The 27,897-nt window shown below is 52.9% G+C and overlaps 2 protein-coding genes and 1 long non-coding RNA gene across 11 annotated transcripts in view; 1 reads left to right on the forward strand and 2 right to left on the reverse strand.

Moving 5' to 3' along the window:
* Positions 1-11,516: 11,516 nt before the first annotated feature.
* On the reverse strand, positions 11,517-17,928 carry ATP6V0E2 (ATPase H+ transporting V0 subunit e2). Its single transcript, XM_077849844.1, has 4 exons — positions 17,722-17,928; positions 16,175-16,222; positions 13,857-13,971; positions 11,517-13,233 (listed from the first exon to the last, which is right to left on the reverse strand). The coding sequence occupies exons 1-3, from the start codon at positions 17,913-17,915 to the stop codon at positions 13,878-13,880; spliced, it is 336 nt and encodes a 111-aa protein (XP_077705970.1). The 5' UTR covers positions 17,916-17,928; the 3' UTR covers positions 11,517-13,233; positions 13,857-13,877.
* A 144-nt stretch (positions 17,929-18,072) lies between these two features.
* ZNF862 (zinc finger protein 862) overlaps positions 18,073-27,897 on the reverse strand; it is a 37,866-nt gene continuing 28,041 nt past the window's right edge. For all 7 annotated transcript variants that reach the window (XM_077849743.1, XM_077849745.1, XM_077849740.1 and 4 more), the window contains 3 exons: positions 25,686-25,790; positions 22,717-24,831; positions 18,073-21,257 (listed from right to left, as the gene is read on the reverse strand). In XM_077849743.1, the coding sequence (XP_077705869.1) occupies positions 21,118-21,257; positions 22,717-24,831; positions 25,686-25,790 (2,360 nt within the window). In that variant the 3' untranslated portion in view covers positions 18,073-21,117. The remainder of the gene's footprint in view (positions 21,258-22,716; positions 24,832-25,685; positions 25,791-27,897) is intronic.
* LOC144284786 (uncharacterized) lies at positions 18,458-27,294 on the forward strand. 3 transcript variants are annotated; one of them, XR_013353194.1, is made up of 4 exons: positions 18,458-18,687; positions 21,424-21,506; positions 21,683-22,063; positions 27,181-27,294. It is a non-coding gene; the product is annotated as an uncharacterized LOC144284786 (long non-coding RNA). The 3 variants fall into 3 exon arrangements; XR_013353193.1 differs by lacking the exon at positions 27,181-27,294 and adding an exon at positions 24,694-27,070; XR_013353195.1 differs by lacking the exon at positions 27,181-27,294 and adding an exon at positions 24,694-27,070 and having other exon boundaries at positions 21,748-22,063.

The following is a 27,897-nucleotide window of genomic DNA, read 5'->3' on the forward strand; positions in this document are numbered from 1 at the left end:
ATCCCTCTTCCTCTGCCCATTCCTCTGCTGTTGGCCGCGGTTCCTGCCTGAGTCCCATTTCCCATTCTATACACCCTCTCCAACTGGGGCTGTGCTCACATACTGACACAGCGGGCCTGTCTGGCTGGGAGCTCTCTTCAGCTTCCCCTTGTCCACCTGCTCTTCCTACAGTCCCCTCAATCTTGTAACTGGGACAGCTGCCCACCCAGATGCTCAGACCCCAAGGAGAAGCACAATCCCGAACTCCCTTCCCTTGTTCGTTCTCCTAGAGACTAGGTCACATTCAGATTCAGTCAAAACAGAAAAGAGACACAAGGAAGTCGGAAGAGAAGTACATGGAAAGGAAATGCAAGGCAAAGCCCAGCACCAGAATGTGTTTCTCTGGACAAAGGAAGACTCAGAAAAAAGTAACCTAACACCCCCCCACGCACATCGGAAAGCAAGTGGGCTTTGTCTCTTCACACCAGAAATAACATACAGATCAAGCCGGAAGATTTAAAATGAGAACATTCTGACACTGAGTGATGTTAAACATTAAGAAGAATCACCTCGAACGGCAGGACTGTCTTTAAAGGTGACATGCCCAGTGACGTAGCTCCAGGAAGACTCTGCCCATGGAGGAGGGTGGGCAAAGTGATGCTCATGCTGACCCCCTTTTAGTTGGGAAAGCCTCAGAAGGACTAGAGGCATCACCGCAGGCCCACTGCCTAGGAGCGCAGCGGCCGCCACACAAATATCTGACCCCCACGGGAGGGGTGCTGTGAATGGGCTGCACCAGGGTACTGATGAGATGTGAGACCCCGTCCTGGTCCCAGAAGTGCCCTGGTGAGGTCAGAACTAGAGCAGGCTTACCTCAGCTCCGATCTTGTGAATGAAGAACCAGACACCCGGAGTAGAAATGAGACGATCAATGGCAGAGTGAAAGAGTAGAGCTAGTGGCAGGCCTCCAGAAGCAGTTTGTAGGCTTCATCCCCACTGAGAACTCAGAGCAGGCTACTGACACCAGGCCCGCACCAGACCTGCCCCCCCTGGTGATGGCTGAGGAAAGGGAAAAACCTGCGTGTTAGGACTGTAACCAGAGCCACACCAAACCTATTCTGTTCTCCAGTTAGCCTTGTCCCATCCATGCATCTGTTCTCTGCAGATACTCTCGACCTACTTGACTAGTTAACAAGAATTCATCAGATACCCACCATGAGCTAGTGCTGTGCCCTAAAGACACAAATACAGGAGAGGAACCACCTGGCTAGCACTAGGGATTCAGGACAAGAAGACAACTTGGAAGTGGGCTCATGGCACCAGAGCAAAGCGAGTGGTGTGTGTGTGTCACAAAGGCCAGGCTTCAGGCTGACCCTCGGATGAACTGAATCTATAACATTGGACTTTAGATTCTGTCTTGAAGGAGTCACTCACTTTAGGCTACGCCTCAGTATCCTCAAATCCTGATGGATTCCCTGGGTAGACCTGGGATCTTGTGCGAGCACTGGCATCGACAGCAATACCACGGCTTTCCCTTCCGATGAAGCCCATCAGGATGATGACTCCGAGGCCGACATCACGGAGAGCCTCTAAGTGAGTCTAAAATGTATAATTTGAAAAGAAAACCATTCAAAAACCCCAGTACTTTGATGATTAGTAAGCAGTTACTTGTGACATTTCTCACAACAGACAACAAATGTACATTTGTACTTGTTAACCCACAAGGTGGGAGGCCCTTGGGGGACCCACTGGGCAGCTGTCAGGAATGTCACAGCGAGGCCACAAGAAGCAGGCAGGGTGCTGGGATGCAGGAGGGGAGGAAGACTGGAGCAGGTAACAGTAGAGGGGTTAGCGCGGTAGGGACAGTTTGGAGAGCCATTCAGGCGGCAGACTATGCTTGAGTGTGGATGTGGAGGTGAACCAAGGCTATGGAGAGGGACTCCCTAATGATCCCATTTACTCATGCAGTTCACTTTTGAACATACTGCTTTGAGGTTCTTCTGCAACAAATCTTTAGAAGTGCATGTGACAGAGTCAGGTCAGAGCTAAAGATACAGACTCAAGTAAACATCTCCATGGGAACTAAGGGAAAAGGCCAGAGGGAGAAGGGAGTGGAGGGCAGTGGCCCAGGCAACGTTGTAAAGGGGCTACAGAAGGAATGGACTTTGAAGGTTGACTGACAGGCAGAGAAGGATGCAGAAAAAACCTAAAGTGAAGGTAGGAAAGCCAAGGGGGGACTTTCCAGACAAGACAGGTAGATGATGAAGGATGAAGGAGATGGAGCCCAGGGCCGTGCAACAGGAGTCGGGGGAATGTAGGTATCTGCAGTGTTGGAGGTGGGCTGGGGAAAGGAGGATCATGCTTGGGGACAGGAGATAAAGGGCTTGGCTCCACCTCTGATAAGAGAAGGGGTGCAGTGGGAAGAGATGTAAGGCTAACTATACAGGAAAGAAGAAGTGATGGGTGGGGGAAAAAAAGTAAGACGATTTATGCCCTGGAGCCTACAGATTCCCAAAGGGAAGCCACAGGTCTCCAGAAACAGCAACCTGCTGGCTGAGCCAAAGAGGGCAGGTGCCTCTGCACTTAGGTGGATGCTGGCGACCTGGAGCAGGGGCTTCCTTCCAAATACTCTCAGCAGCCCTCTTCCCATGTGCATGCCCAGAAGGAAAGGAGCCACTTTTCTTTCTTTCTTTCTTTCTTTCTTTCTTTCTTTCTTTCTTTCTTTCTTTCTTTTCTTTCTTTCTTTCTTTCTTTCTTTCTTTCTTTCTTTCTTTCTTTCTTTTCTTTCTTTCTTTCTTTCTTCTTTCTTTCTTTCTTTCTTTTCTTTCTTTTCTTTCTTTCTTTTTCTTTCTTTCTTTCTTTCTTTCTCTCTTTTCTTTCTTTCTTTCTTTCTTTCTTTCTTTCTTTCTTTCTTTCTTATTTATTTATTTATTTATTGCCACTTTTCTATTGCTCTTCTGTCTGCCTCCCCCAGAGCCTTGTGCAGAGCTCAGCCCATCCAGTAACTACACCACACTCTTCTCAGAGTTTTCAGTGCCCAGTCCAACTGGCAGGCCCCCTCTTGTCTCAGTTCCTGCGTTTTCCACCCATCCCAGACCCCAGGAGACTTCAAAGCACTGGCTGGGCTCTCAAGTCCTAGGCTTCTCATCCCCTCACCCACTTACCTATGAGGAGAGGAAAAGTAGGTAGGAAAAGAATGGGAGGAGAGGAACATGTGGAAGGAAGAGAGTAGGGCAAACTACTATGTATTTTTGGGTTTTGACCCACATGCAAGTTTGGCTACTTGCAACCCCTAGGGGAGATGTTTTCAGTAATTATTGTGCATCACTGGATTTCACATTATGCAAAAGTGACATAAAATGAGACCCGTTTTATTTATTTTTATTTATTTTTTTAAGATTTTATTTGTTTACTCATGAGAGACACACAGAGAGGCAGAGACACAGGCAGTGGGAGAAGCAGATTTCATTCAGGGAACCCAACGCCGGACTCGGTCCCAGGACCCCAGGATCACTCCCTGGGCTGAAGGCAGGCACTAAACCGCTGAGCCAACCAGGGATCCCCTGAGACCCGTTTTAAAGCACACACTAGGAGGAACAACCCCTGGGTGGCTCAGCAGCTGTGTGCCTTTGGCTCGGGTCGTGACCCCGGGTTCCTGGGATTGAGTCCCGCATCACGCTCCCTGCAGGAAGCCTGCTTCTCCCTCTGCCCAGTCTCTGCCTCTCTCTCTCATGAGTAGATAAAAATAAAATATTTTTAAAAATAAAATAAAGCACACACCAGGAGAACTCTTTGCTCTGCTCTATGAGGTTGCTTTCTATAGTGGATCGAGAGCATGAAGCCCACCGCCGGAGTACGTGGGCTGAAATCCTGGCTGCCACCCAACAGCTCCGATACTGCACTAGCGGGCCCCGGCCTTATCGCCAACACCGCAGGGATTAACAGCACCCACCGTCCTGGACTTAAGTGAGCTAAAACACGTCGAGTGTTCAACGGCAGTCCTTGGCACGGAGCAGTGCTGGACACGAACCACGGCTCCGTTCAGGCTGCCACCGCGCGTGCTCCAGGCGCCGGGCCCCGGGAAGCGGCAGCCAGCCAGGGAGGGACCCAGCCGGGCCGCCCGAGGGGCGGGGCGGGGCGGGGCGGGACAGGCCGTCCCCGCGCCACCCCCCGCCCCCAGCCTCGGCGTCCAAGTCCGCGAAGCGGCACCGCAACGCCCCGTCCCCGGCTTACCTAGGCGCCCTGAGATCAGGCACGTGAAGCCGGGAGCGGCTCCTGCCGCAGCCCACAGCAGCACCGCGGCCAGCAGCCACCCCACCGGCCACCGCGCTTCCCGGCCCGCGGAGCCGGGGGAGGGGCTCGGCTTCCGGGACGCGCAAGGGCTACTTCCGGGAGCGCCCCGCGCCCACCCCTGCCTGCGGATGGTACGCTCCTCAGGCCCGCGGCAAGCCCCCAGTGCGCAGGCGCGGGCGGCCGAGAGCCGGGGCGAGGGGGTCGCGCGCCAGTCTCACGGGGCCTGGGACTCCGCCGTACTCGTCTGGCAGCCTCCGGTTAGCGGTCTTAGGCCCGCTCCACTAACCGGTCTCCGAGGTCCCTTCTGACCCGGGCTCCCTGCGCCCTGGGGACGTGTCCGAGCACGCCCCGCGTCTGGTGCGCACGCGCAGGCGGAAGGGCCGCGCCGACGGTAACGGCCCTCCCGTTGGGGTCCCCGGCCCGGCCCGGCAGGTTCCCCCGGCGGGTCAGAGTGTCTCCCGGCACAGGTCCCCGCCGCCTGCTGACGCCGCGGAGGCGTCGCCCACGACCCAGGGGACATCCGCGCCCGCGTCCACAGGGCGCTCTACCATCTCCCGGAACGGAATTGTTCGGGGGGCCACGGAGCCCGCGTTCCTTGGGCTGAGCCCAGAAGGACGCATCCGCCGCCCCCCCGCCCTCCCGCCCCCCGGGCCCATGTCTCGCAGGCTACGGAGTCGGACGGACAGACGGACCTAGCCTTGGGCCGTTCCACCTCTTCATCCTCCAGGGGTGGGCCCGGTTCTCCTCCTCTCCTTCCAGCGCCCCTGCGCTGGCCCCAAGCAAATCAACTCCAGTTTGGGCTAAAAGTAGGACCTCTGCCACAAGAGCACACACATCTTTACACTTTATCGAGTCCTTTTGTATCTTCTGATTCTCTCCATGCCTCAGAGCTGTGTGCCAGCACCATTGTTTTTATTTCTGGGGCTTTGCAAATCGTGACTTTATCATGCTTCCAAGTATCTGGGAGAGTCCTTAGTACTCTGGGTTTTTCAGCAATTTCCTGGATATTTCCTGCCATGTTTATTTTTTTCCTGAGAATTTTAGAATACGCATATTCTTATGCTTTCATTTTTACTAGAATATTTTAGAATATTTAGAATATTTATATTTTACTAGATTAGTAACCCACCCCACCCCCCCACCCCGAAATCTTGAGTGTTTTCATTGACGTTGCATGTGTAAGTTACATCACGGACATTTGGCAGGAAACACAAAATACAGATACATAAACAGGCCCCAGGCATCTTTCGTGGCCCTAGATCCCCAGGTCATAATGTATATATCAAAGTGCTGAAAGTGCTTGCCGCTTCCTTTTCCACAAAGTGGATCAGTATGGTGTCTGAGATGGGAACAACAAAAAAAAAGGCAAAGGCAGCTGAGATCCTGGCAGAATAAAGAGTGGCATGGAACTAACGTATATAGAAACAATGGGAGGGCACCTGGGTGGCTCAGCCCCTTAAGCATCTGCCTTCCGCTCAGGTCGCCATCTCAGGGTCCGGGGATGGAGCCTCGCATTGGGCTCCGTGCTCAGCGGGGAGCCTGCTTCTCCCTCTCTTATCTCTCAAACCTTCTTTTTTATTTTTATTTTTTAAATATTTTATTTATTCATGAGAAACACAGAGAGGCAGAGATGCAGGCAGAGGGAGAAGCAGGCTCCATTCAGGGAGCCCAACATGGGACCGGATCCCAGGTCTCCAGGATCAGGCCCCGGGCTGAAGACGGCGCTAAACCACTGAGCCACCTGGGCTGCCCTCAAATCTTTTTTAAAAGCATGGTTAATACTCCCACTTGGGCAAGCTCCAGTGGCTCAGTGGTTTAGTGCCACCTTTGGTCCAGGGCCTGATCCTGGAAGTCCCATGTTGGGCTCCCTGCATGGAGCCTGCTCCTCCCTCTGCCTGTGTCACTGCCTCTCTCTCTCTCTCTTTCTCTCTCTGTCTCTTATGAATAAATAAATAAAATCTAAAAAAAAAAAAAAAGCCCCTACTAAAGAGCCAGGCACTTTATTCTCTTGCTTCATATTCACAATCTCTTTGAGGCAGACACTATTATTATTACACCAACTGAACAATAAAACAGGATCATAAAGATTTAACTTTCACTCAACTAGCAGTTGGGATAGGAATTTGAACCCTGGTAGCCCAGTTCTTGATTGTGTGCACTCAACCTTGATGCTAAGCTGAGCAGCTCAGGCAAGGTGAGCAGCTTCTGGGAGGCTGAGCAGAAAGAGCGAGGAGGAAAATATACTTGCTGAATCAAATCCTGCAGACCAAGAATGCAGCTGTTGCACGTGGTATCAAAACCGATCAAAGTCACAGCGTCTGCAGTTACCTTTCCAGGTCCAGCGCTCCTGCTGTGGGAGCCACGGAATGGGCAGGTGAAGAGACTTACCACCCCAGTGTCTCCCAGGTCTTTGCCAGGGCTGACCTTGCCTGAAAAGGCTGACCTTTTCAGATGAAGGGACGAGCCTTGCTATCACAACCCTCAATCCTGAGGTTAGGGAGCCAAGGCGGTAGTTCCGAGAGTTTCTGGTAATATCCATTCCAACCATTCCACCTATGATTTTCAGGGAAGATGCTTGGCAGGGTGAGCTCAAGGTTCTAATGGGCTCAATGCAACACCAGAGCTCCCTGGCTCACTTGGCCTCCGATGAGCCACTAGCTTATTGCCGGACTGCATAGCACTGTGATTAGGGGTTCCTCAGATACCCAATAATCCCCTAAAGCTTGGGTGCTTCCTTCTCCCCATGGTGTTGTTTCCAGGTCAGGAGCTCCAGGTCCTACTGGGAAAGGCTCCCAGGGCACCGTGAGTGCCAGCTGCACTCAAGCTTTCCAACCCCTTTTGCAGGACTCGGATTGAAAAATTGATTAAAATGCATCAGTCACATGAGTGGCTGAGATTCTAGAATAGTGGTTCCCAACACAGTAGTGGGGAGGACTTCGCCCCCATTTCAAAATGGCTAGAGACATACATGGTTATCGACCAGGGGCTGGGAGAAGGGAGACATTGGCATTTGGTGGGCAGAGGTCAGGGGTTCTGCTAAACATTCCCAATGGAGGGCAGTGTCCTTGCCCCCAACAAAGAATTATCCAACCTGAACTATCAATAGGGCTGAAGTTGGGAAACCCTGTCTAGAGGGTTGTAGGTGGCACAAGAACCTTTGGGAGGCTTGTTTAAAATGCAAAATCTTGGGCAGCCCTGGTGGCTTAGCAGCTTGTTTATTTTTTTAAGATTTTATTTTTATTCATGAGAGACCCAGAGAGAGAGAGAGAGAGAGAAGAGGCAGAGACACAGGCAGAGGGAGAAGTAGGCTCCATGCAGGGAGCCCGATGTGGGACTTGATCCTGGGACTCCAGGATCACGCCCTGGGCCAAAGGCAGGTGCTAAACCACTGAGCAACCCAGGGATCCCCTGGCTCAGCAGTTAGGCCTGCTTTCAGCCCAGGGTGTGATCCTGGAGACCTGGGATTGAGTCCCACATCAGTCTCCCTGCATGGAGCCTGCTTCTCCCTCTGCCTGTGTTTCTGCCTGTGTCTCTGCCTCTATCTCTCTCATTCTGTGTCTCTCATGAAGAAATAAATAAAGTCTTAAAAAAAATAAAATGCAAAATCTTGGGCCACCTGGGTGGCTCAATGGGTTAAGTGTCTGCCTTCAGCTTAGGTCATGATCTCAGGGTCCTGGGATCAAGCCCCATGTCTACACTTCCCATTCAGCAGGGAGCTTGCTTCTCCCTCTGCCCTCCACCCCCACCCTGCTCTGCTTCCTCAATCTCGTGCTCTGTCAAATAAATAAAATCCTTAAAAAAAAATAACATAAAATGCAAAATCTCGAGTCCCAGCAGGCTTTGGAATGGGACCCAGGAATTGTCATTTTCAAGCATATCAGATAATTCTCAAATTAGGTGGACCGAATCCCATCCTGATCCCAAAACTCTGGTCCCTAGACCTGTGCAGGCCTAAGAACCACCCGTGGTGCATGCATATTACAAGCCTCGGATCCTCACTCCGTCCCTGCAGATTCTCTTGTACTGTACCTGGCCTGGTCCTAGCATGCTGTGGGTTCATATTGTTCTGAGTGATTCCTATGCAGGTTCATTGACACAGAAAGTGGTCTGAGTTACCCCGGACTTTGGTCACCTGCCTTCCCTTTTCCGCCATTACATGTGAAGGAAAACTGTGGTGGCTGTCAACTGACTTTGGTCTCGGAAACCTCCAGCTTTGTAAACAAAGGTCACTTCCTAGCACACAGGCATGGAGATGACAACCGCTCCTGCTGCATTTCACCTCTACTACTCATGTTCCTGTTGTTACCAACTATCCTATTTCTGTTCAAAGCAACTAAAACTCATTAAGGGTCTTACTTTAGGGTCTTCATTAAAGACGGTAACCCTGTGGCCTGCAGTAATAGTACACTTCTGTCTGTAACTCCTCTTCCCTCTTCCAAACCCGGGCTGATGGGTGTCCCTTCTGTAGGCCGCAATCTGCCAGATGTCTCAGGGGTGCTGAGGTGGGGAAGAGAGCCTGGAAGGCTGGCATCTGAGCAGCACCAAACTGGCGAGTTTCCTTAGCTCTTTGCCCTTTGGTTTTCCCAAGCACTGCTTGGCACCTAGCAACTGCTCAGTGAACATTAGCCATTGTCGTCCTCACATATCCTCGAAGGATTTCACCCAGACTGTGGTATCCTCTGCCGAACTGCCCCCCGCCCCTCCCCGACTAACAGCCATGTTCTAAGGCCTTGATCTCTAACAGCAGTTGGGAGGCCTCCCCAGTTGGGGCATAGACTGGTCCCTGGAAGTCTAGCACCTTGGTTGAAACACTACCCTCTGGTGGCCACGCTCTGTGTGTGCAGCTTAGCTCCTCTCAGCAGCTTTGGGTCTGCTCTCTGGGCTTGTGGGGTCCCAGGGTGGTTCTAGAAGCTGCTTCCCTTCCGCCTCTGCCACTGGGTATGGTGCAGTGCTCTCCTACTCTCTGCCACTGCCCATATGTAGGGATCTTTTGCTTAATGGAAGTTCTCCAAGCGTCTCTGTCTGAGGCTGACATTTATTGGTGGGCCTCCCATGTGGTGGGCCCGAGATCCTTGAAAATAACTACACAACAACTGATCTCAGCACCTAATGCTTCAATCCAGACTCCACCCCAAGAGACTCACTCGACCCACCTAGCATGGCTTCAGATAGCCTATGGCTGGGGCCTTGGGATAGCCTGGGCCCATTGAGTTCTTGTCTGAAAAGGCTCTAGGCTGTCAGGAGAATTTAGTGTCGGTTCTAGACAATGCCTGACCACAGACCCCTGGCCTTCTGCCCCTGCTCTAGGCCATGCCCAACCAGACTCCTGACCTTCTGCCCTCCGCCCTCTTAGCACATTTACTAAGATTACCATCACGACTCTTTCGTCTGTCCCTTTGAGACATATATGTGTGTATCTCCTGCAATCCTGTCACGTTTTCCTCAAGGACCTGAGCCCCATTCCTCTGAAATGAAATCAGGACGGATCAGGCCTCTGTCCCAGGCTCTGTGGGAGACACCGCTGGCCTAGTGGCACTTCCCGACCAACCCTTTGTGATTTCTCACTTTCCTGATCCTACCTGAGCCCCTGCTTCCCCCCTTCCCTCATCTCCCTTTAAACTGCCCCTCACCTTGGCACGGACGGCACAGAGCACAGATTTCCCTTGCTGACCGTAGTTACAGAATAAAACTCGCTCTCACTGATGGCCAGCTGTGCTTGCTTGACAAATCCTGCCCACCTCACCAAGCACGTGGGCCTCATTTGGGGAGGGCTCCGAGTGCCCATGCTCCTGGCTGCTGTCCTCCCAGGATGGCTGTGCGGGCAGGAAGGAAGGAGGAGGGGAGAGTCACTGGGCTGGGGAAGGGGCTGCTGGTCCTGAGCAGCTCAGAGGTGGCCTGGAGAGCAGGGGATGCCTCCCCAGAACACCTCAACCCAGACAGAAGGACAGACAAAAGTCCTGGGAGAGTCTGGGAGGAGCTGCAGCGGAGACGAGCTCCAACACCAAAAAAACTAAGAAGCCAGGGAAGGGAGACAGAGCGGGGAAACCAACCATGTTGCCCCCCACCCTCCTCGGCCCAGGCCAATGATCCTCAGCATCCCAGACCTGAGGCCCTGAGTGGGGGCAGCTGGGGAGCAGGGGGTCCTGGGGGCTGGCCTAACTTAGGTTATAGCCATAGGGACAGAGATGCCACGCAGCCTTATGGGGTCCGTCCCCAGGCCCGGGGCCCCACCCGCAGGGACCCAGGAAAAGCAGCCCAAGGAGTTCCCCTCCTAGAATTGTTCCCTTGACCTCTCTAGGTCTTTCAGAGGGTCCTGCTGTCACTTGTCTTTCTCCTCTCCCCCTTGACTTCTTGGGAGGGGTCCTCTGGCACCCTGGACTTTTCCTCCCCTTGGATTGCTTCCAGGAACTCTGTGATAGTCACAGGTACCCAGCTCCCCTCCCGCCTCCTTGAGAACTTCTTGTACCTTTATCTGCCTACTCTGCGATCACTGACGTTCCTGAAGGTTCTTTCTCAGCCTCGTCTCACACTGCACTCCACCCCATAGCCTCTGGGACCATCCATTATTTCATGCTGAAGACCAACTGAATCCTCAAACCCCTTCTCTAACCACTCGCTGGACATCTCCACATGGATGTCCCAGATGCACCTGATTCGCCAGGAAACAATGGAAACCACAGGCCACCATTCCCACTCTGAAACCTGCTTGTCTGCGGCTCCTCACTGAGCCTAGCCAGCTACCAGTACCGGGACCTCCTTACCTAGTGCTCACCACCCAACCTCCCGCCCAGAACTGTCTGGATCCATCCCGCCCACCCCCACCCCACAGCTGACAGGCTGGGCACCTTCAACTCTCACCAGACCTTCCACCTGCCCACTCGCCTTTGTCCTCACCACCACTTATCTGGGGCCATATCTACAGGCTCCTGTCCCTGACACACCCTATTGAAATCATCCTAGGAATCAAATTGGGCCATGTCGCCCCCCGCCTTAAAACCCTTTTGTGGCTTTGCTCTGCCCTTTGGAGCAATCCAAGCTCCTCAGCCAGGGTACAGGCCCTCAGTGGTTGGTCCCTCATTTCTCCCAGTGCCTCTCCCACCCCCAAACCTCTTACATTTCCACCCATGAACTGCACTCCCCGGCCCTGGGGTGCCAGCCCCCTGCAGGAGGCTGATCATTGCCCAGGAGACAGGGAGCAGGCAGCTGGTGCCCTCGGGTATTTGGGAACAAGACAGGACACGCTCTGGAGATTTGGGGGGCCTGCTTTATTGCTCAGCCTCAGGAGCTGTGCGCTCTGTATCTGGGGCACAGATGAGTGGTGGTCAGAGTTCCACTTCGATAATCCAGTGTCTTTCTTCTCCCGCCAGGACTGCTTCTGGGCAGAACCCGGAACAGCCAGACTTTCTCCTTCAGGTCTCAGGAAGATGTAGTTTTCAGAGTCCATGATGCAGAGCTGTAGCTCCAAGCAGCTGCCAGTCCCCCCTTCTGCGCCCCCAATCCACCCACGGAGTACATGGGAATTGGGTGGGTAGGGGAGTGGCAGCCAGCAGACTGGGCCTCAGCCAGGATGTTGCCACCACTCACTGGCCACTAGACGTGGACTGGGTTTGCAATACAACCCACACTCAATGCTCCCCGCTCCAGGAGGGCCAGAGGTCAGGATAGGAAGGGAGCTGGAAAGGGGGGTGAGGTGGGATGTCAAAGGGAGGCCCCAGTGGAGCTCTGAGCCACAGGCCGAGCCCAGAACGAAGAAATCTATGTGACACCTATCACATTTGATCACTGTTCCAAAGATAATGCCCACTAAATGGAATGTTAATCAAATAAATACACTCAATAAATATTCAAGATTGGCGTCCTCCCCCAGGGAGGTGATGTAGCAGAGCAGGGGTGGGCGAGTGCCTGAGGTCTCAGCCTCAACTCTCCTGGGAGGAGCAAGGGCACGGGCGGGGGTCCTGGCTTCCCTGTAGTCTGATGCCTGCATATTCTGTCTTCCAGGTGTCCTCACTCTGGGCAGACAAGTCTGGTGCTGGCCTCAGGGGCCAGGATGGGCCCACTGGGCCCTGGTGGTGCCCAAACCACTCCCACTCCCAGGAGGGTCTCTCTCCTCCTCCCTAACTCCAGGTGACCTAGCTGCTGCTATTGGGAGGTGGGGGGTCTGAAATCCACCCCACTGCAGTCAAAGGAGGGAATCCAGGTCTGGGGTAGTGCTCAGACTGAGCTTCCACCCAAGCTGTGGGAGCTTATCCACAGAGGAGGGGCCAAGACGGGGGAGGAAGGTGAATAGGTTATGCTGAGGGACAGCTTTCTGAGGAAGCCCAGTTAAGTGACTTTATGACTACAAAGAATCCTAAACATATCAGTTTCAATCCTGATACAAGTTAGTGTGTTGCTTTTTATGTGTGAATGTTTTTCCATTACTTCAACTTTTTCCTAAGTTTCATATCTATGTGTGTCTGAAAATTAAAGAATCCCAGGAAAGGCCTTTGTGACGCCCTGATCGGGCCTCTCCACCTCACAGGGGAGGAGGCCCACGGAGGCAGAGATGCTTCCCAGAGTGCACAGCAGGACAGTGGTAGAGCTGACTCCCCACCCAGGGCCCCCTCCCTGGTCCAGCCCGCCCCAGGCTTGGAGCATCCCGGGTTGAACACCCCTTCTCCAGAGGACATGCGGCCTTTCTGGGGCTGCCTCAATTGTAAAAGCCCAGCCCCACTCTTGTCAGCTCCTGGCTGGGATCTGCTTGGGAGGGGCAGGGGGCAGTCTGAGGGCTGGATATCTTCTGTTCCAGCCTGACTTAGCTTGGGGCTTCCCAAGGCCCAGACGGGATGGAGAAGGCATAGCTCCTGGAACCAGGCAGATCCTGGGGGAGGAAGCAGGGAGGGACCCAATACAGCTGTGAGGGTGGGGACAAAGGGGTCATCAGGGACAGTATAGCCAAAGTCATCCAGAGAGATGGGGGACCTGAAAAGCACATTACATGAAGGGGTCACCTCCTTGCTGTGGAGAGCCCCCCCACCCCTTCCCATACCCTCCCTGCAGAACCTCCTTGTCCCTATCTCTGCCCTGGCCACCCAGCTTACTTTAACTGTCCCTCTATCCAGTTAGTATCTCATGGCCCCTGTGCCTCCAAACTGCCCTCACTCAGAAGAGATTCTGCATCTCCGGCCACCTCCTCTGCAGCCTGCAAACCTACAACCTTGGCTCAGCCTGACAGGTTTCCCCGAGGACCCTGGTCTTCCCTCAATCCCAAACCAGGCAGGAAGAATATAGGTGCTCTGCAACCTTTTTTTTGCCAAATAAATGAGTGCCTGAATCTAAACACGAACGCTTAGGGTATGTGGGTGGCTCAGTCAGTTAACATCTGCCTTCAGCTCAGGTCATGATCTCAGGGTCCTGGGATTGAGCCCTGCATCAGGCTCCCAGCTTGGCGGGGAGGCTGCTTCTCCTTCGCCCCCCACCCCCAGCTTGTGCTCTCTCCCTCTCAAATAAATTAAACAAATAAACAAACAAACATGACTGCCTTGCCCGTTCTCTTCCTACACATCAGGCCCCTTTCCCACCCACAGGGTCTGGGCCCTCCGTACCTGGGGCCAAAGTGGCAGTGGTCACTCCCACAGGAAGCGCACGTACCAGATGGTCTCATTTTTCAGCTGCGGCCCAAAAAGGGGGTTCAGCTGAGCCAGGATAGTGATGAGCCAGCTGCCAGGGACAGCACAGTGAGGGTAAGCCAGGACACAGAAGGAACCCCACCCTCTGCACCCTGCACAGCGTCTGGTCACGTGCTCAACCCAGGAGATATAGGGTCTGTGTTTCGGACCCTATAGCCACCTACACTCCAGCGAGCATGTGAGCTCGGCCTGGGGTTTGTGGGAATGGGCTTAAGTTTGGCTTGATTCCATGTTTTGTAGATTTATAAGGTCCACGTTGGGGCTGGACTCTGGGGTAAGAGAAGTAAGACAGCCTACAGGGGCACGCTGAAAGTGACTCCCAGCTGTGCCCCAGTACATCTCTGGTCTGGGCCCCCCAGCCTGCACCTGGGAGCAGGACAGGGCAGGTCTGATGGGAAGCATGTCAGAATCACCTACTTTTAGGAGCAAGATGAAGGAACCACCTCCTATGAAGGGCTAACAACCAGAGAGCCCCACTCTGAGGCCTGCTGGAGACAGGAGAGGAGCTGTGCTTCAGGCCAGTGAACTTTCTGGGCAGGCTGCACATCTCGGGGTGGAGGGACGGGGCCCCACAGTCATGACTGTGTGCCCACAGTAGCTCTACTCTAGAGCTCTAGAGGCACATTCACGACTTCATATGCCTGAAATAGGTGCCAATGGTGCTCTATCTGGATTTGCAGGAAGGGTCCAGCTGTTTCACCTGAGTGCCCCCACACAGTCTGTCACGTGGCTGACGCCCAGTAAGCTGTCAGAAATCACAGCCTGCTTATCATCAGCATTATTCCCGAGCGGATGTTTCATAAACGTTTAATTTCTAGGCCTAGCATGTTCCTTCGCTGCCCCACCTTTCAGGCTGTGTGTACCTGCTCTGCAGGCAGTCTCCTCTTTCCCATGTGTCCATTTGGTGTTTTTAATTACCCAACACCCTATGCAGATGCCTGTTCCCAGCCGCCACCCTCTCCGTCCTGGTCTCTGAGCCAGTGAACCCCAACCCCTCTGAGGCCCTCCCCGGCACCGATGAGGACATTCTGCTAACCTTAGGGACGCTCTGTCTGGGGAGAATTCTGAAAAACTGTACACTTCCATATATGTAAGCTGCCGTCTAAGAGTCATCATTATTTTTAAGAAGTTTTATTTTTGGTTGTTAATAGGAGGTAGGAAATATTTAACATTAGATAAAGTGGAGAATTGGCTAACAGGAATAAATAGTTCATGATCTAATTAGATAAAACAGGTTTTAACTATAAAACACACCCCAAATCTGAAAGCACTCACATACATTTTTTTTTTAGATGTGGGCCTTTTTCTACGTATTTTGAAAAATCTGGCAGTCTTGAAAAGTATTCCAGTTTCTTTTATTTCTTAACTTTTTAAAGTTACTTTTATTAATCAATTTGCTATTCCAGTTACTTTTAAAACCATCTGTTACCTTTTAACGAATCAGTAGTTCATCATTATTACCTGCCCTATTTTGATTGTTCTGAATTCAGAACAGCCCAACTATGCCAAGCATAACTCATAAAAATAGTGTGGGACCCAGGATGGTGGGAAGCCATACAGGCTTCCCAGGGCTTGAGGGAGAGGCTTCCCTCAAAACCAGAACTTGGACTTATTCCCTGGTTTGGCAGGTAGGATGATTTAAACATGGAGTAAGGTGACATGAAAGGACTGGGGGTAAAAGGAGGAGGTACTACCATGAATGGCACTTTTAGGAAGAGAACATCTGGACATTGAGGACCTGGATGTTGATTCCCTAACCCTGTCCAGGTCTTGAATCCCTTGGGACTATTCTATATCCCCAGGGCCCTCCTCCTAAGTGTGAAGACTCCCACCCATCTGGTATTTCAAAACTGGCCATATCACAACCACCCAGGAGCATATATTAAAAATATGAACTCCTACGTGCAGACCTTGAAAACTGTGATTTAGTGGGTCTAGGGTGTGGCCCTGAAAGCTGTGTTTACAATCCCTCCAGGAGATCCTGATGCCCAGACTGACCTGGCCTACTACATTCACTTCACTGCAGCCTCTGGACGAGACCAAGCCTGTTCAGGTGACACATTTGGAACCAGACCCCAGAGTCCATGATTTCCAGCCCATCGCTCTCTGCCATCTCAAACCACCTTATTTCCTAGACTTTCTAGACTCAGCCTTTCAAAAGTGGAATCTGTCACCACCAGGACAGAGGGAAGAACAGGGCTCAGGAGAGGAGGGAGTTGGGGAGCAGTACTTACAAGAGGTAACAGCAGACCGCGGTGGCCACCAGCATGGTGATGATCACTCTGCAATGTAAGAGGTTGTCAGGTCAGGATGGGCAGAACCAGCACCCTCTGAAGGCCTGGCCAGGGCCCAAGAAAGAGCTCCTGGTGTTGGCCCCTTACCTGTTGTCTTTCCTGATGCCACCTGAACACAGGAGGCGGAGTTCTATTCAGGGTGAAGATTATAAGATGGAAGATAAAAACTGTTAAGTGTCACCTCGGGGGAAACCCACCCTGCCTCATCCAAGTCGTGTTATGAACTCCCTTCATCTCCCTTCTCCAAAACCCACTTTTTCCACCTTAACACAGCAAGCCACCGCTTTCTAAGAGTGGTCTCTGGAATGTCAACTTCATTGGGTAAGGGGATGGAAAACAGAAGCTGGCAAGAAGCAAGGAGACCAGGAACCATTTCTGAGGCAGCAGGGAGAACATCCCAGGTGGCTCAGCAGTTTGGCGCCTGCCTTTAGCCCTGGGCCTGATCCTGGAGTCTCGGGATTGAGTCCCGCGTGGGGCTCCCTGCATGGAGCCTGCTTCTCCCTCTGCCTGTGTCTCTGCCTGTCTCTCTCTGTGTGTCTCTCATGAGTAAATAAATAAATAAATCTTAAAAAAAAAAAAAAAAAAAGGGAGTAGGGAATACCTGTGTCCACACAAGGAGACTTGGAGACAGAAGCTTAAAATGCAGCAGAAAAGACTTCAGTTAGAAGTCACCGAGGTTTGCGGAAGAGGTGAGACACTAAAATGGTTCACAAAGATCCACCCAGCAGATCTTGAAGAACAGAGACAGTGCCCGCACACGTCCAAGCAGCCTCCCACCAAAGCTCAACCTAATCCAAACCAGGCCCCAGGACCCCTGGTCTAAAGCACCTGAAGTCAGTGCCAGAGAAATTACACTTGACCCGCTCCTTCCACATTACTGAGCCTGTGGGCTAGTGCTGTGCTGGACACTGGGGTCCACTGTGGTGAAGAAGACAATCCTCCACCTAGGGGAACTTGTAATCAAGAGGAGAGGGCACTTCGTAACTGAGATTAATATGATGCAGACGCTGCTAAATGATGTGACAGGTACAGAAATCTGCTAGGGACCCTTTAAAAAACAATAATACCAGCGGAAAATGATTCAATGCATAATATGTGCCATGCGTTTCCAAGCATTAAGTGGGGTAACCCTGAGGGCAGCCTTAAAGGGCAGGTACCACCATCATCCACATTCTTCCCGTGGAGAGAGCGAGCTTGAGGGGGTAACATTCGCTAAAGGTCACTGCCTGTGAGGGGTGGACAAGCCTCATTAGTGGCCGGCCTTGGCCTCGAGCTTCTCTGGCCGGAGAGGGGGAGGGCCCTTCACTGCCTCCCGTGTCAGTCGGCTCCCCACCTTTCTGAAGCACCGCCGGCTCCGCCCTCGGGCCCCGACCGCTTGCCTGTCCCGAGCTGAACGCGGTCCGGGCGGGCCTGGGCCCAGTGCTCGCTGCGCCGGCCGCCGCCGGGGAGGGGTCCGCAGGGCGGCCGGGCCCGCGCGCCATCCTTACCCGCGGTTCGGTCCTTTCGGCACGAACCAGGGCCCGGCGATGCCGATGAGGCCCCAGAACGTGGTGAAGATGATGACCGGGAGGGCGAAGGAGTGCGCCGTCATGGCCGGGCGCGGGACACCCAGGCCGGGTGCAGGGCCGAACCGCCGGGGCTCCGGAGCGCAGGTCCCCGCCGGGCAGTGGGCGCCGAGCATGCGCAGCAGGATCGGGCCGCCAGGGGGAGCGCGCGCCGTCGCCCCGCGCAGGCGCGAGCGCGTCAGCCGGAGGGGGCGGGCTTTTCGAGCCGCCCGATTTCGCTTTGCTGGGCTTCATAGGCTTTGACCCGCGAGGCCCATTGGACAGAGGCACGTGTCCAAATAAACTCTGCTTTATTCAGGTAGCAAAAGGCTGAGAATCAAACATGGTTTTTTTAAACCTCGTTTGCCCATCTTTGAAACCAGGAGAGGAGAGGACACCCCATTGCCAATCACCCCGAGTATCCTCGGGAGACAGACACCTGCATGAGGGATTGGCCAATCCTCACGCCCGTCTTGCTAAATACTTAGCACCCTAGGAACTCATCATGGGCTGGCGAGAGAAGCCAAAGGTCTGGGGGAGGTCACACTGTCCAAGGTGCCTGGCGGGGTCCCTCCCTCCCACCTGGTCTCTATGGCTACTGGAATCAAAGCATCAGTTATAATGCAGGTTAACTCAGAACGTCAGACCCTGTGGGCATCAGTTATGGGGTGGGGGCGGGGACAGGGGATGCCAGGATCAGAACGTGGAGATGCTATGAGGGTTACCGGAAGGGAGGAGGGTGGAGGCATAGCTAGGACTCCAGGCAAAGGCTTGCTCCGACTGCTCTCCGTGCCCTTCAGCTTGTTTTCTGGTGAGGCAAAAATAGGACGCCGCTCCAAAAAGGTATCTCCAGGCCCTGGATTTGAAATGCAGCAAGTGTCTTGAAACAAAACAAAGAGTTCTGGCTGGGTAAGTGTCTCTGGGAAGGGAGTTCACCCTGTGTCAGCCCTGGATCCTGCACAAAAAAAAATGGGTAGGCCTCTTTGCCATTAGCTAGCATGCCTGTGCCCTTCAAGAGACATGGATAGTGCAAATCTCTACAACGAACAGCATTTTCATCACCCCCTCCAAGGGGCTTGACCTCTCAAAAGCTGGCACTGGAGGCCTCCTCAGTACATGGATGTGGAGGCTGGATGCTTCCCTACCTGGCTTCCACCCGGGTGCCTAGACCGGCCCAGGGAACTGTGTGTGTGGAACTCACACACAACATTGCTTGAGGGACTGGCCTCATGCTCTGAGGATTCTCAAAGAATGGAAGAGGCCGTTGGGGGGAGGGGGGGGGCTTGCCAGAATCACCTCAACCTAGAGACTGGGTGCAGGTGACAACTCCCATTTCAAAGGGTCCTTCTCTCTTCCATCCCACCAATTCACACCCACAGCACTTTGCCTGGGGCAGATTCCTGAACTCTCTATAGAATCTCATGTGAATGGGGAAGGGAGGCCTGGGCTCCCATCTCCAGGGCATGGACAGAGCTGTAGCTCCAAGGGCCCACAGTATACCCCAGACCCCAGACCAGGGGGCTAGGAAAGAGACATTTCCACAGGCTAAATAAAAGGCAGAGAGTGAGAGCGAATCCCTGGCCCAAAGCTGAAGAAAACAGGAAGGCGATGGCACTAAGGCAAAGTTCTAAGGGTGGGTGATGGGAAGGGCAAACTGGAAACATTGGGAACTGGGGCCCATTGTACAGGGTGATGGTGGATACCAGCATCTCAGGAGCTCTCAGCACCCCCTAGGACTGGGAAGAGGACAGAATGATGGCTGAGGGTCAGACACCTTGTTCTTACAGCACAGGGCAGGGACCCCGGGAGCAAGGCTGGGATGTAGCACCACTTCCTGCCTAAGAGGAGAAAGGCAGGGGCAAAGAAGCCCTTCCCTCTCACCTCCTCTTGTTCCCCACCCCTGCTTAGGAAGGTGGGACCTCAGCCCCATATCATCCCCACCAGATAAGCAGCCTACAACCTGCCAAAATGCAGCTGCCATGGAGGGAAAAGTGCTTTACTTCCAGGAGGAAGGGGAGAGGGAGTGAGGCTGAGTGGGAACCTAGTAGTGCAAGACACCCTCTGGGGCCTCCAGGGTAGTGATCCTCAAGTCTCAATGGGCTCACAAAGGTCCTGGAAGATCTAGTGGGAAATGGCTCATCACTGAGCCGCTGTCCCCAGAATCTGATCAAGCTGGGATGGGGTGGAGCATATTTAACGAGACCCCTGATGATGCCCAGGCTGAGTCCCAGAGCAACTTCAGGAAGAGCGGACTCAACCACCAGGCTGATGGCACTTTTAGGGAGCACTGCTTCCCACACTAAGGACGTCGGTAGCAAGGGACAAGGACAAGGGCTGAAGGCAGCTAAGTCCACTCTGTGCAGCCCGAGGTCTGTCAGGGAGCTGAAGGTGCTGTCAGTCTTATGGCAGACCAGGAGCCAGCAGGCACTTGAATTCTCTGCTGCCATGTCATGGACAGGGAAACCGAGGCACAGGAAAGAGGAAGGACTCAGATTAATTACGGTTGAACCTCTGCCTGCGCCAGGGCTGGGGCTGGATCCCAAGCCTCCCCAGTGCAATCCTGGGTGTATCTACTCCTTAGGAAACCGGACTTATGTCAAATCTAAGTGCTGCCACTAAGTGCAGACTCCCTCTGGGAAGGACTTTCCTCTATTGTCCTGGGGCTATAGGACGCTGACCTCTCCTGTCTACTTTGTGCAGAGGGTTTTGCTTGCCTCATCCTGAGGGAGGCCCTGGGAAGAGGTAGAGAATTTTTCTGATGCGAGTCTCTCGTTTGAAGTTGAAGCTTCCTGTGTCTGCCATGGAGCCACAGTGACAGATCCCAGAGCCAGGCCAGTTGTACCCTAGAGCCTGGTCATCCTCTGCTCCTCACTGAGGCTGTGTGCAGCCTCCCTGGGATGCTCCCCAACCACCCAGGGGGCTGGGATGCTCCTATAAGCCCCTAACCCAAGTCTCTCCCACTTCAGAGAAGTCCTCTTACTACCAGAACTTGGGGTGAAATCTTTCATGATGAGATCATTTCTTGAAGCACCCTAAGAATGAATTTGAGATATTTGCCTATGTAAGTGCTATTAGGTCACCACTGCTTAGAGAGGGACCATGGTAAACAGGTTTGTGCTCCTGATGGGTGGTGGGCTTAATTCTCTTGTCACTGCCTGCTCCTGGTGCTTACAGAATTCCCCTGAAAATGATTCTGGGGCAGCGGAGATTCTGCAGAGCCTGTCACCATGATTCCAAGGGGCATGGCAGCAGGGTCATCTCCAAGGCAATCCCTAGGACTCCTGCTCCTGCATGAACTCTCTATCAGGACAGCTCAGGAGCCCCTTGGCTGGTACAGGGCTACAGGAGGCTGTCGGGAGGGTTCATGATGCAGTCCTTCAGGATCTCCTCTGGCTCCCTGTAGGATGGAATAGGTGGCTTCTGGGTCACAGCCTCCTCCATATAAAGCGCTCCCATCTTCTCCTTCCTGAGCCCTGCTCCTTGTACAAGAGGAAAGAGAACCCACTATTACACCAAGGGGAAACATATCAGACAACGACCCCTTTCCCACATCCAACTCCACCCCAACATAGGCTTGGTGAGATGGGATTGGGGCTGCTCTTGGCAGGCCTCATCTAGTCCTACTCTGGTCTTCTCTCACCCTAGGGCACTGGGTCTCACCTGGGGTGCTTCTGCCATCTGGGAGACATGTGGCAATGCTTGGAGATACTTCTGATCGCTACAACTGGGTGAGTGCTATGGGGACCCAGTGAGTCAGGGGTGCTGAAGATCCTACAACACATGGGCTGGGCTTCACAACGAGGAACCATCTGGCCCTCCATAGCAACAGTGCTGAGGTTGAGAACACAGCCTGGGAAGGAGGGCTTTATCATATCAAATGGATACTGTCCTTTGTTTTTTTCAGATGTACTCATCCCACTGCCCCTATGCGAAGATACCCAAGGGCGTCTTTCTCCTTCACCCCCACAGGGCTGGACATGGCTGTGTGTGGGTAAAGGACGTACCGCCTGGCTCCCTGCCTTGGCCCTGTCTCTTCTCTGCACTTCTACCCTGGGCCTCGTGGAGCCTCTGTCAATCCTGAGACCTAGTCCACCGCTGATGGCCACAGACCCAGTGGTAACACACGAGAGCACAAGCACTAAAGGAGACCAGAAATAAAGATGCCCAGGGAAAATAAAACAACAACAACAAAAAGATGCCCAGGAAGCAGCTTCATTGCTGTCGCTGGAAAGTACAGTGAGCAGCCTGGGATCCTCTGTGGTCTTCAGGGACTATTTGAAAAGAGGTAAATGTCTTGTCTGAGACTCAGCAGCTCACCTCCCATGTAATATAACTTTCCATCCAGCCTGCTCCCTACTCCAGCCCTCGGGGCTAGTACTCTTCACAGACAACTCCCACCTGGAATGCTCCAACCTTTCTTCGCAGCCCCTTGGATCCGTACTGACTTCTTCCCTCCCGAAACAGTCCACCCAGCCCTGCAGAGAATGTGATGTCACTGCCCTAGCTTGTCCGGTCTTTGGTTATGTCCAATAGTGGCTTAGGCCTCTAGAGAGTACCACTGGCATCACTTGCCAGATGTTGTGCCCTTTGTAGAAGGAAAACCAAAGCACCATGTGATTAACTTGCCCGAGGTCATACACTAGTTAGCAGAACCAGAATTTGAAACTGGGCGGACTGGCTCTGAAAATTCGTGCTCCTGGCCCCATGCCCTGCTGCCTGCAGAATGTGTATCCTACCTCCCCGGCCGGATCAGAAGCTCTTGGAGGGTAGGTGTCACATGTTGAGCACCCATGGGGATACCCGAGACCCCAGACCAAGCCTATGGTGATGGCTGACATTGCCAGACTCTACTAGACTTCAAGGTCAGCATGGGATTGGGAAGACAAGATTCTCTTCCCTTGTTTTTCCCTGTCCAGGAACTCTGTCATACATACTTACTTGCATGGGCTTGGGGTGGCACTTGGGCACACGTGTAGACATGGCTAAAACGCCGGCCTGAGGAGGTCAGGTACCAATGCTGGATGGCAGGCTGGGGGTCGTACTCTGTGACCGCCACCCCGTTCACTGCTGTCATCATGAGCATATTGATCACCTCATTGGAGAGCTTGGTCCGCTCATCGGTCCTGATCCGGTTCATGGCACTGAAGCCCCGCTCACAGCAGGAGGTGGAGACGGGCACACAGACCACCACCGCCACGAGCCTGCTTAGCAGGGGGAAACGGTAGTGCTGGGCCAGGGCGTTCTTACACAGCATGGAGAATGGGAGGTTCTTGGCGATGGCTTTCAGGCCCAGCCACTCCTCCAGGAGTGCTTCCTCGCTGTACCCCGCAGGGAGGGAAAGCTCAAAGTATCTGGCAAGGGCAAGAATATCATCGTTCCCAAAACTGGCGAGTTCAATCCCACTTGGCCAGGCCATGGTGTCGAACACCTCCATGTTCTTGAGCTGCGGGGGACGGTCCATGTCAAACCTTTGCTGGAGGTACTCGATCCCAGTCAGGATCATTCTTTCCCGGTCCGCCTGGAAGCGCTGCTCTGCCACCTCCATTCTGTCCAGGAAGATGCCGTGGAGCTGCCCATCCTGGAAGCCAGCGTTGAACTCTTCCTCTTTGGGCCCAGCCTGGTGACGGAGGGTCTCCAGGGCAACATAGGCCCGTCCCAGTGTGGAGTTCACCTCTGTAATCAGCACGATGTCCTTCTGGCACACCTCAGACAGAGGCCTGTAGATGCTCAGGAAGTCCAAAAGGAAATGGCAGAACTTGACGAAATGGAAGCTTTTCATCAGCTTCAGCATGCCTTTGGCCCTGTGCCCGGTCTGGCCCCCTGCATCCGCCACGCCCTGGAGGTGCCGGGCCAGGGCAGGCCAGCTCACAATGAGCGCGTTCAATGTGCGCCTCTTGCTGGCCACCCACCTGACAGCGTTCAGGTCCTTTAGGCGGATGATTTCCTGCTCCAGTGGAGCTGCGCCTTCTTGCAGCTCATTCAGCCTTTTATTTGAGGACTGATAAAACTTGAAGACAGTTCGAATGTGCCGGTCACACTTCTTTACCAGATCGATGCCCCCGCAAGCATCTACCACGGCCAGGTGCAGCCGATGGGCGACACAGTGGATGGGTAGCAGCTGGGGGATGACCTCCTGGAACTTCTCCACCAGACCTCCTCTGCAGCTCAGCATGGTTGAGCCATCAGTTCCCAGACCCACGACCCACCCAGGCTTCCGGAAAGGGATGTCCAGTTCATCTAGGGCAGAGATGATGGTCTCGAAGTACCCATCCACCGTCTCACTGTAGAGAGGGGCCAAAGTGATGTACGACTCTTTCACCTCCGTCCCCTTAAAGTAGCGGATATAAATCCCCACGCAGGACTGGTCAGAGGCGTCTGTGGAACTGTCCAACAACACACTCACGCAAGGGGAGTTTCGGATGTCCTCGAGGATCTCCTTCTTCAGAGTCTCAGAGATGTACTTGATGAACTGAGTACATGCGGTGCGATTTCGGTACTTGCCCAGGATCATGGTCCCGGTGCTTTGGAGGAGTTGCAGGATCTTCTCAAAGTCATTTAGAGGCCGCGAGTGGTAGGCAATGGAGTAGGCGGCGTTGAAGAAGTGCTCCATGTTCGCCATCAGGTCACCGGAGATCTCTGGGACTAGCGCAGCCTGTGGGGAGTCTTCCTTGATTTCAACAGTGTTGACACAGAGCTTGTGTGCTTTGCTGACCTCGTGGTATTTTAAAGTCTCCACTTTAAAAGGCCCCGTGTAACCTCGGACTAACCGGGATGATTTGTCATGGAGACTAGGTCTTTCTTTGCAAGCTGAGCAGAAAAGCTTGGTCTCCTTTGGGTCGATTACTAACCATGGGAATTGCCCAAACCATGATCTCTGAATTGAACGGGGTCTGTAAGTCCTCTTGATTTTCCTAGGTCCATCTACTTCGACTTCACAAAGGCTGGAATTGCAGTAGGACCTACATGTCTCCATAGAAGGAGCTAGAAGCACTGCAGAGTCTGCAGCCAAGGCTTGTGTGTCTGCCTCTCTTATGGCCACCATCTTCTTCTTGCCTTTGGAGCAAATAAAAATGTGCTTGGTTATGCTGCTGTAACTCTTCAGGCTCCTATCAGTTAAGACATCCCAATTTACTGAGTATCCCTTATGCAAAGCAGAGATGAATGTGATCCACCTTTCTAGAGATCATTAGTGACTTCTCTTCACACTCTTCCCTATTATTATCTATGCAAGTTAGCCTGCTCCCTAAGAGATGTGTGCTAATCCTCGTGGGCTCTTTAGCCAGCCTCCCCATCTCTATCCACACAGTTACCCTGGGATCATGTGACACCAGATACTAATAAGCCTAAGTAGCCACCTTGGCCATGGATGCTATTGGATAAACAGGTGACTTTAATCCTCTTTCAAGGCAGCACAAAGAAATGAGGTTAAACATCCAAGTCTTCTTATAAGGCTTAGAAAGAAGGGAAGTAGAACAGTACACACAGCAGCTACTAGCCAGTAAGCCCTTGGCTAATACACAGAACAGTGACCTCTCATAGACCAGTGGTGCTGCCACTAAACACCAGAGGAGGAGAGGACAAGGGCAGCTCACAGGCCTGCAGGTCACACAGCAACTCACGACCGGGGCCTCCTGCACGCCTCCCCTGCCAGCTCTGCCACGGATCCTGCTAGCACTTCCGCTCATCAAAGCACCCTGTTTTTCCCCATACTGTCCCCATTTCCCAGGTTATTCGACACTTGGAGGGCAGAGTTAATTTCTTATTCATCTTTGTCTAGCAGAGCCTGATACAAGGCCTGGTGCACAACAGGAGGGGGGACAGGGATGGCTGAGTGAACACTGTGCAGCTTGCCATGGCCACACGGGCCCTAGGATGTGCCCCTCAGAACTCAGTAGGTCAAGACTCACCTGGAGGACGACCTTGCCCCCACCGTGGCCCATCTGGATCCTTGATCCAGGGTGCAGCTCGACGTTCCAATTTTAAGATCAAGTCTGGTTTGGCGGCAGCTGGCCCTAGGGACAGAGTCACACTGAGGCCACTGCTGTGGACCATCAAGTTAAGTATCCTGCCTGAAGCTATTCAAGGAAACTGAAATATTCAGGGATGCCTCTGGGTCTGTCTCTTAATAAAGTCTATTCAGCTAGAGCTGTGATGAAAACATACCTATCTTGCGTGCCAATCTATTCTTAAAACCCAAGAAGCAGTCAGATTCAGGTGCATCCATGAGCCAGGAGAAGTCACGTCCTTGGCTCTGTGGGCCAGCCACAGGAGCCAGGAGTAGGAGTCAGCTAAAGGCATCTGGAGGGAAGGTGGACATGGGAGGAAACACGGGATGCAAGAGGAGGAGGGGACAGAGGTGATGAAGAAAGTCACACGAGAAGTGGAAGATGGCGACTGGCTGGCACCATATGCTGTGCCCAGTGCCCCTAGAGCCACCATGGCTGGCCATGGGATAGGTGTCTGACTGCACGGGTTAGTTCCAGGGGCACTTAAAAGGCCCCTTAAAAATGTCCACCACCTACAATGGAACCTTCAATCTGACTCGAGGAGACTCCTGCCTTTGGGTTAAGCACTGCCCTTTATTTAAGACATGAATATTCTCAGGGATATGAAGAGAAATTGCTTTCTTGATTTAAAATAAAATCCATTAAAATAAAATAAAATCCATTAATATTGGTTTACATGCTTGGGTATGTGTGTGAATGTGTGCATAAACTTTCTTTGGAAGGACACAGGAAAAACTGCTAACTGTGGGTGCCTCTGGCGCAATAGTCAGTACTGACACCCTTCAACTTTTGGGTCACTTGGATACAGTCATTTATTCCTATTTGTTATAGGTGTGTGAGGGATCCCTGGGTGGCGCAGCGGTTTGGCGCCTGCCTTTGGCTCAGGGTGCGATCCTGGAGACCCAGGATCGAATCCCACGTCGGGCTCCCGGTGCATGGAGCCTGCTTCTCTCTCTGCCTGTGTCTCTGCCTCTCTCTCTGTGTGTGACTATCGTAAATAAATAAATTAAAAAAAAATGTTATAGGTGTGTGTATGTATCCATATATTTACTAAATCATATTTAATAAAATATAATTAAATACATTGTTAAAGTATAGACTGAGCACACCCTTCTTAAAACATCTCTAAAATGAGGGCATGGGATCCCTGGGTGGCGCAGCGGTTTGGCGCCTGCCTTTGGCCCAGGGCGCGATCCTGGAGACCCGGGATCGAATCCCATATCGGGCTCCCGGTGCATGGAGCCTGCTTCTCCCTCTGCCTGTGTCTCTGCCTCTCTCTCTCTCTCTGTGACTATCATAAGTAAATAAAAAAAAAAAATTTAAAAATAAAATAAAATAAAATAAAATGAGGGCAAAGGAGCAATAATAACACAAAGAAATGTTAATATGTTTTTAGAAGGAAAAGAGACAAAATCGCAAAACAAACAGAGCTGAACACCAAATGCTGGCAAAGGGGGCAGCAAGGAGAAAGAAGAGAGTCTGACTGCAGAATCCCCAAAAGGCTGGAGACTGGAGCCCCAGGCAGAAGGTGGGTAAGGGAGTGGGTAAGGAACAGGTGGAAAGGACAAGTGTGCAGTCTGCCGATACCACTCGAGCCCGGGGCCTCCCACCTCCCCAGGGAACTGGAGAACACCATCATGCTTACCCCCCTTCACCCAAGGAGGAAAATGGAGATTTAGTTAGAAAAACTGAACCAGAAAGTTCCAGACCCAGGGATGGTGGGGACAGTGGAAGAGGAAGAAGTGTTGCAGTGATGAAGGGTCTGTGTTCTGAAAGGTACCACACTCAGATCCAAGAACATAGGCTCGGCTCCTGGCCCTAAGCAGGGCACTTGGGCGAGTCTTCCTTGGAGAAACAGAGTTGCCCCCCTCTACCCCCTCCTGCCCCAAAGGCCCTGGGACACTGACTTTGCAGGCTCTTCAGTGAGACTGGCAGTGAAAGCTACCCCGTGATGAGCACCAGCCATACACAGAGCTGCCAGCCAGGTTCCTCAAAGCTTTACTCTTAAACCTGAATGAATATTTAATTAAGACAAGCCTCTAATATGAAACCAGTAGGAAAAGGGATCAGAGGAACTAAAGAAACCACAGTGAACAAAGCGGAACTCCAGAAC

Source organism: Canis aureus, chromosome 15 (assembly GCF_053574225.1).
Source record: "Canis aureus isolate CA01 chromosome 15, VMU_Caureus_v.1.0, whole genome shotgun sequence".
In the NCBI taxonomy this organism is placed as follows: domain Eukaryota; kingdom Metazoa; phylum Chordata; class Mammalia; order Carnivora; family Canidae; genus Canis; species Canis aureus.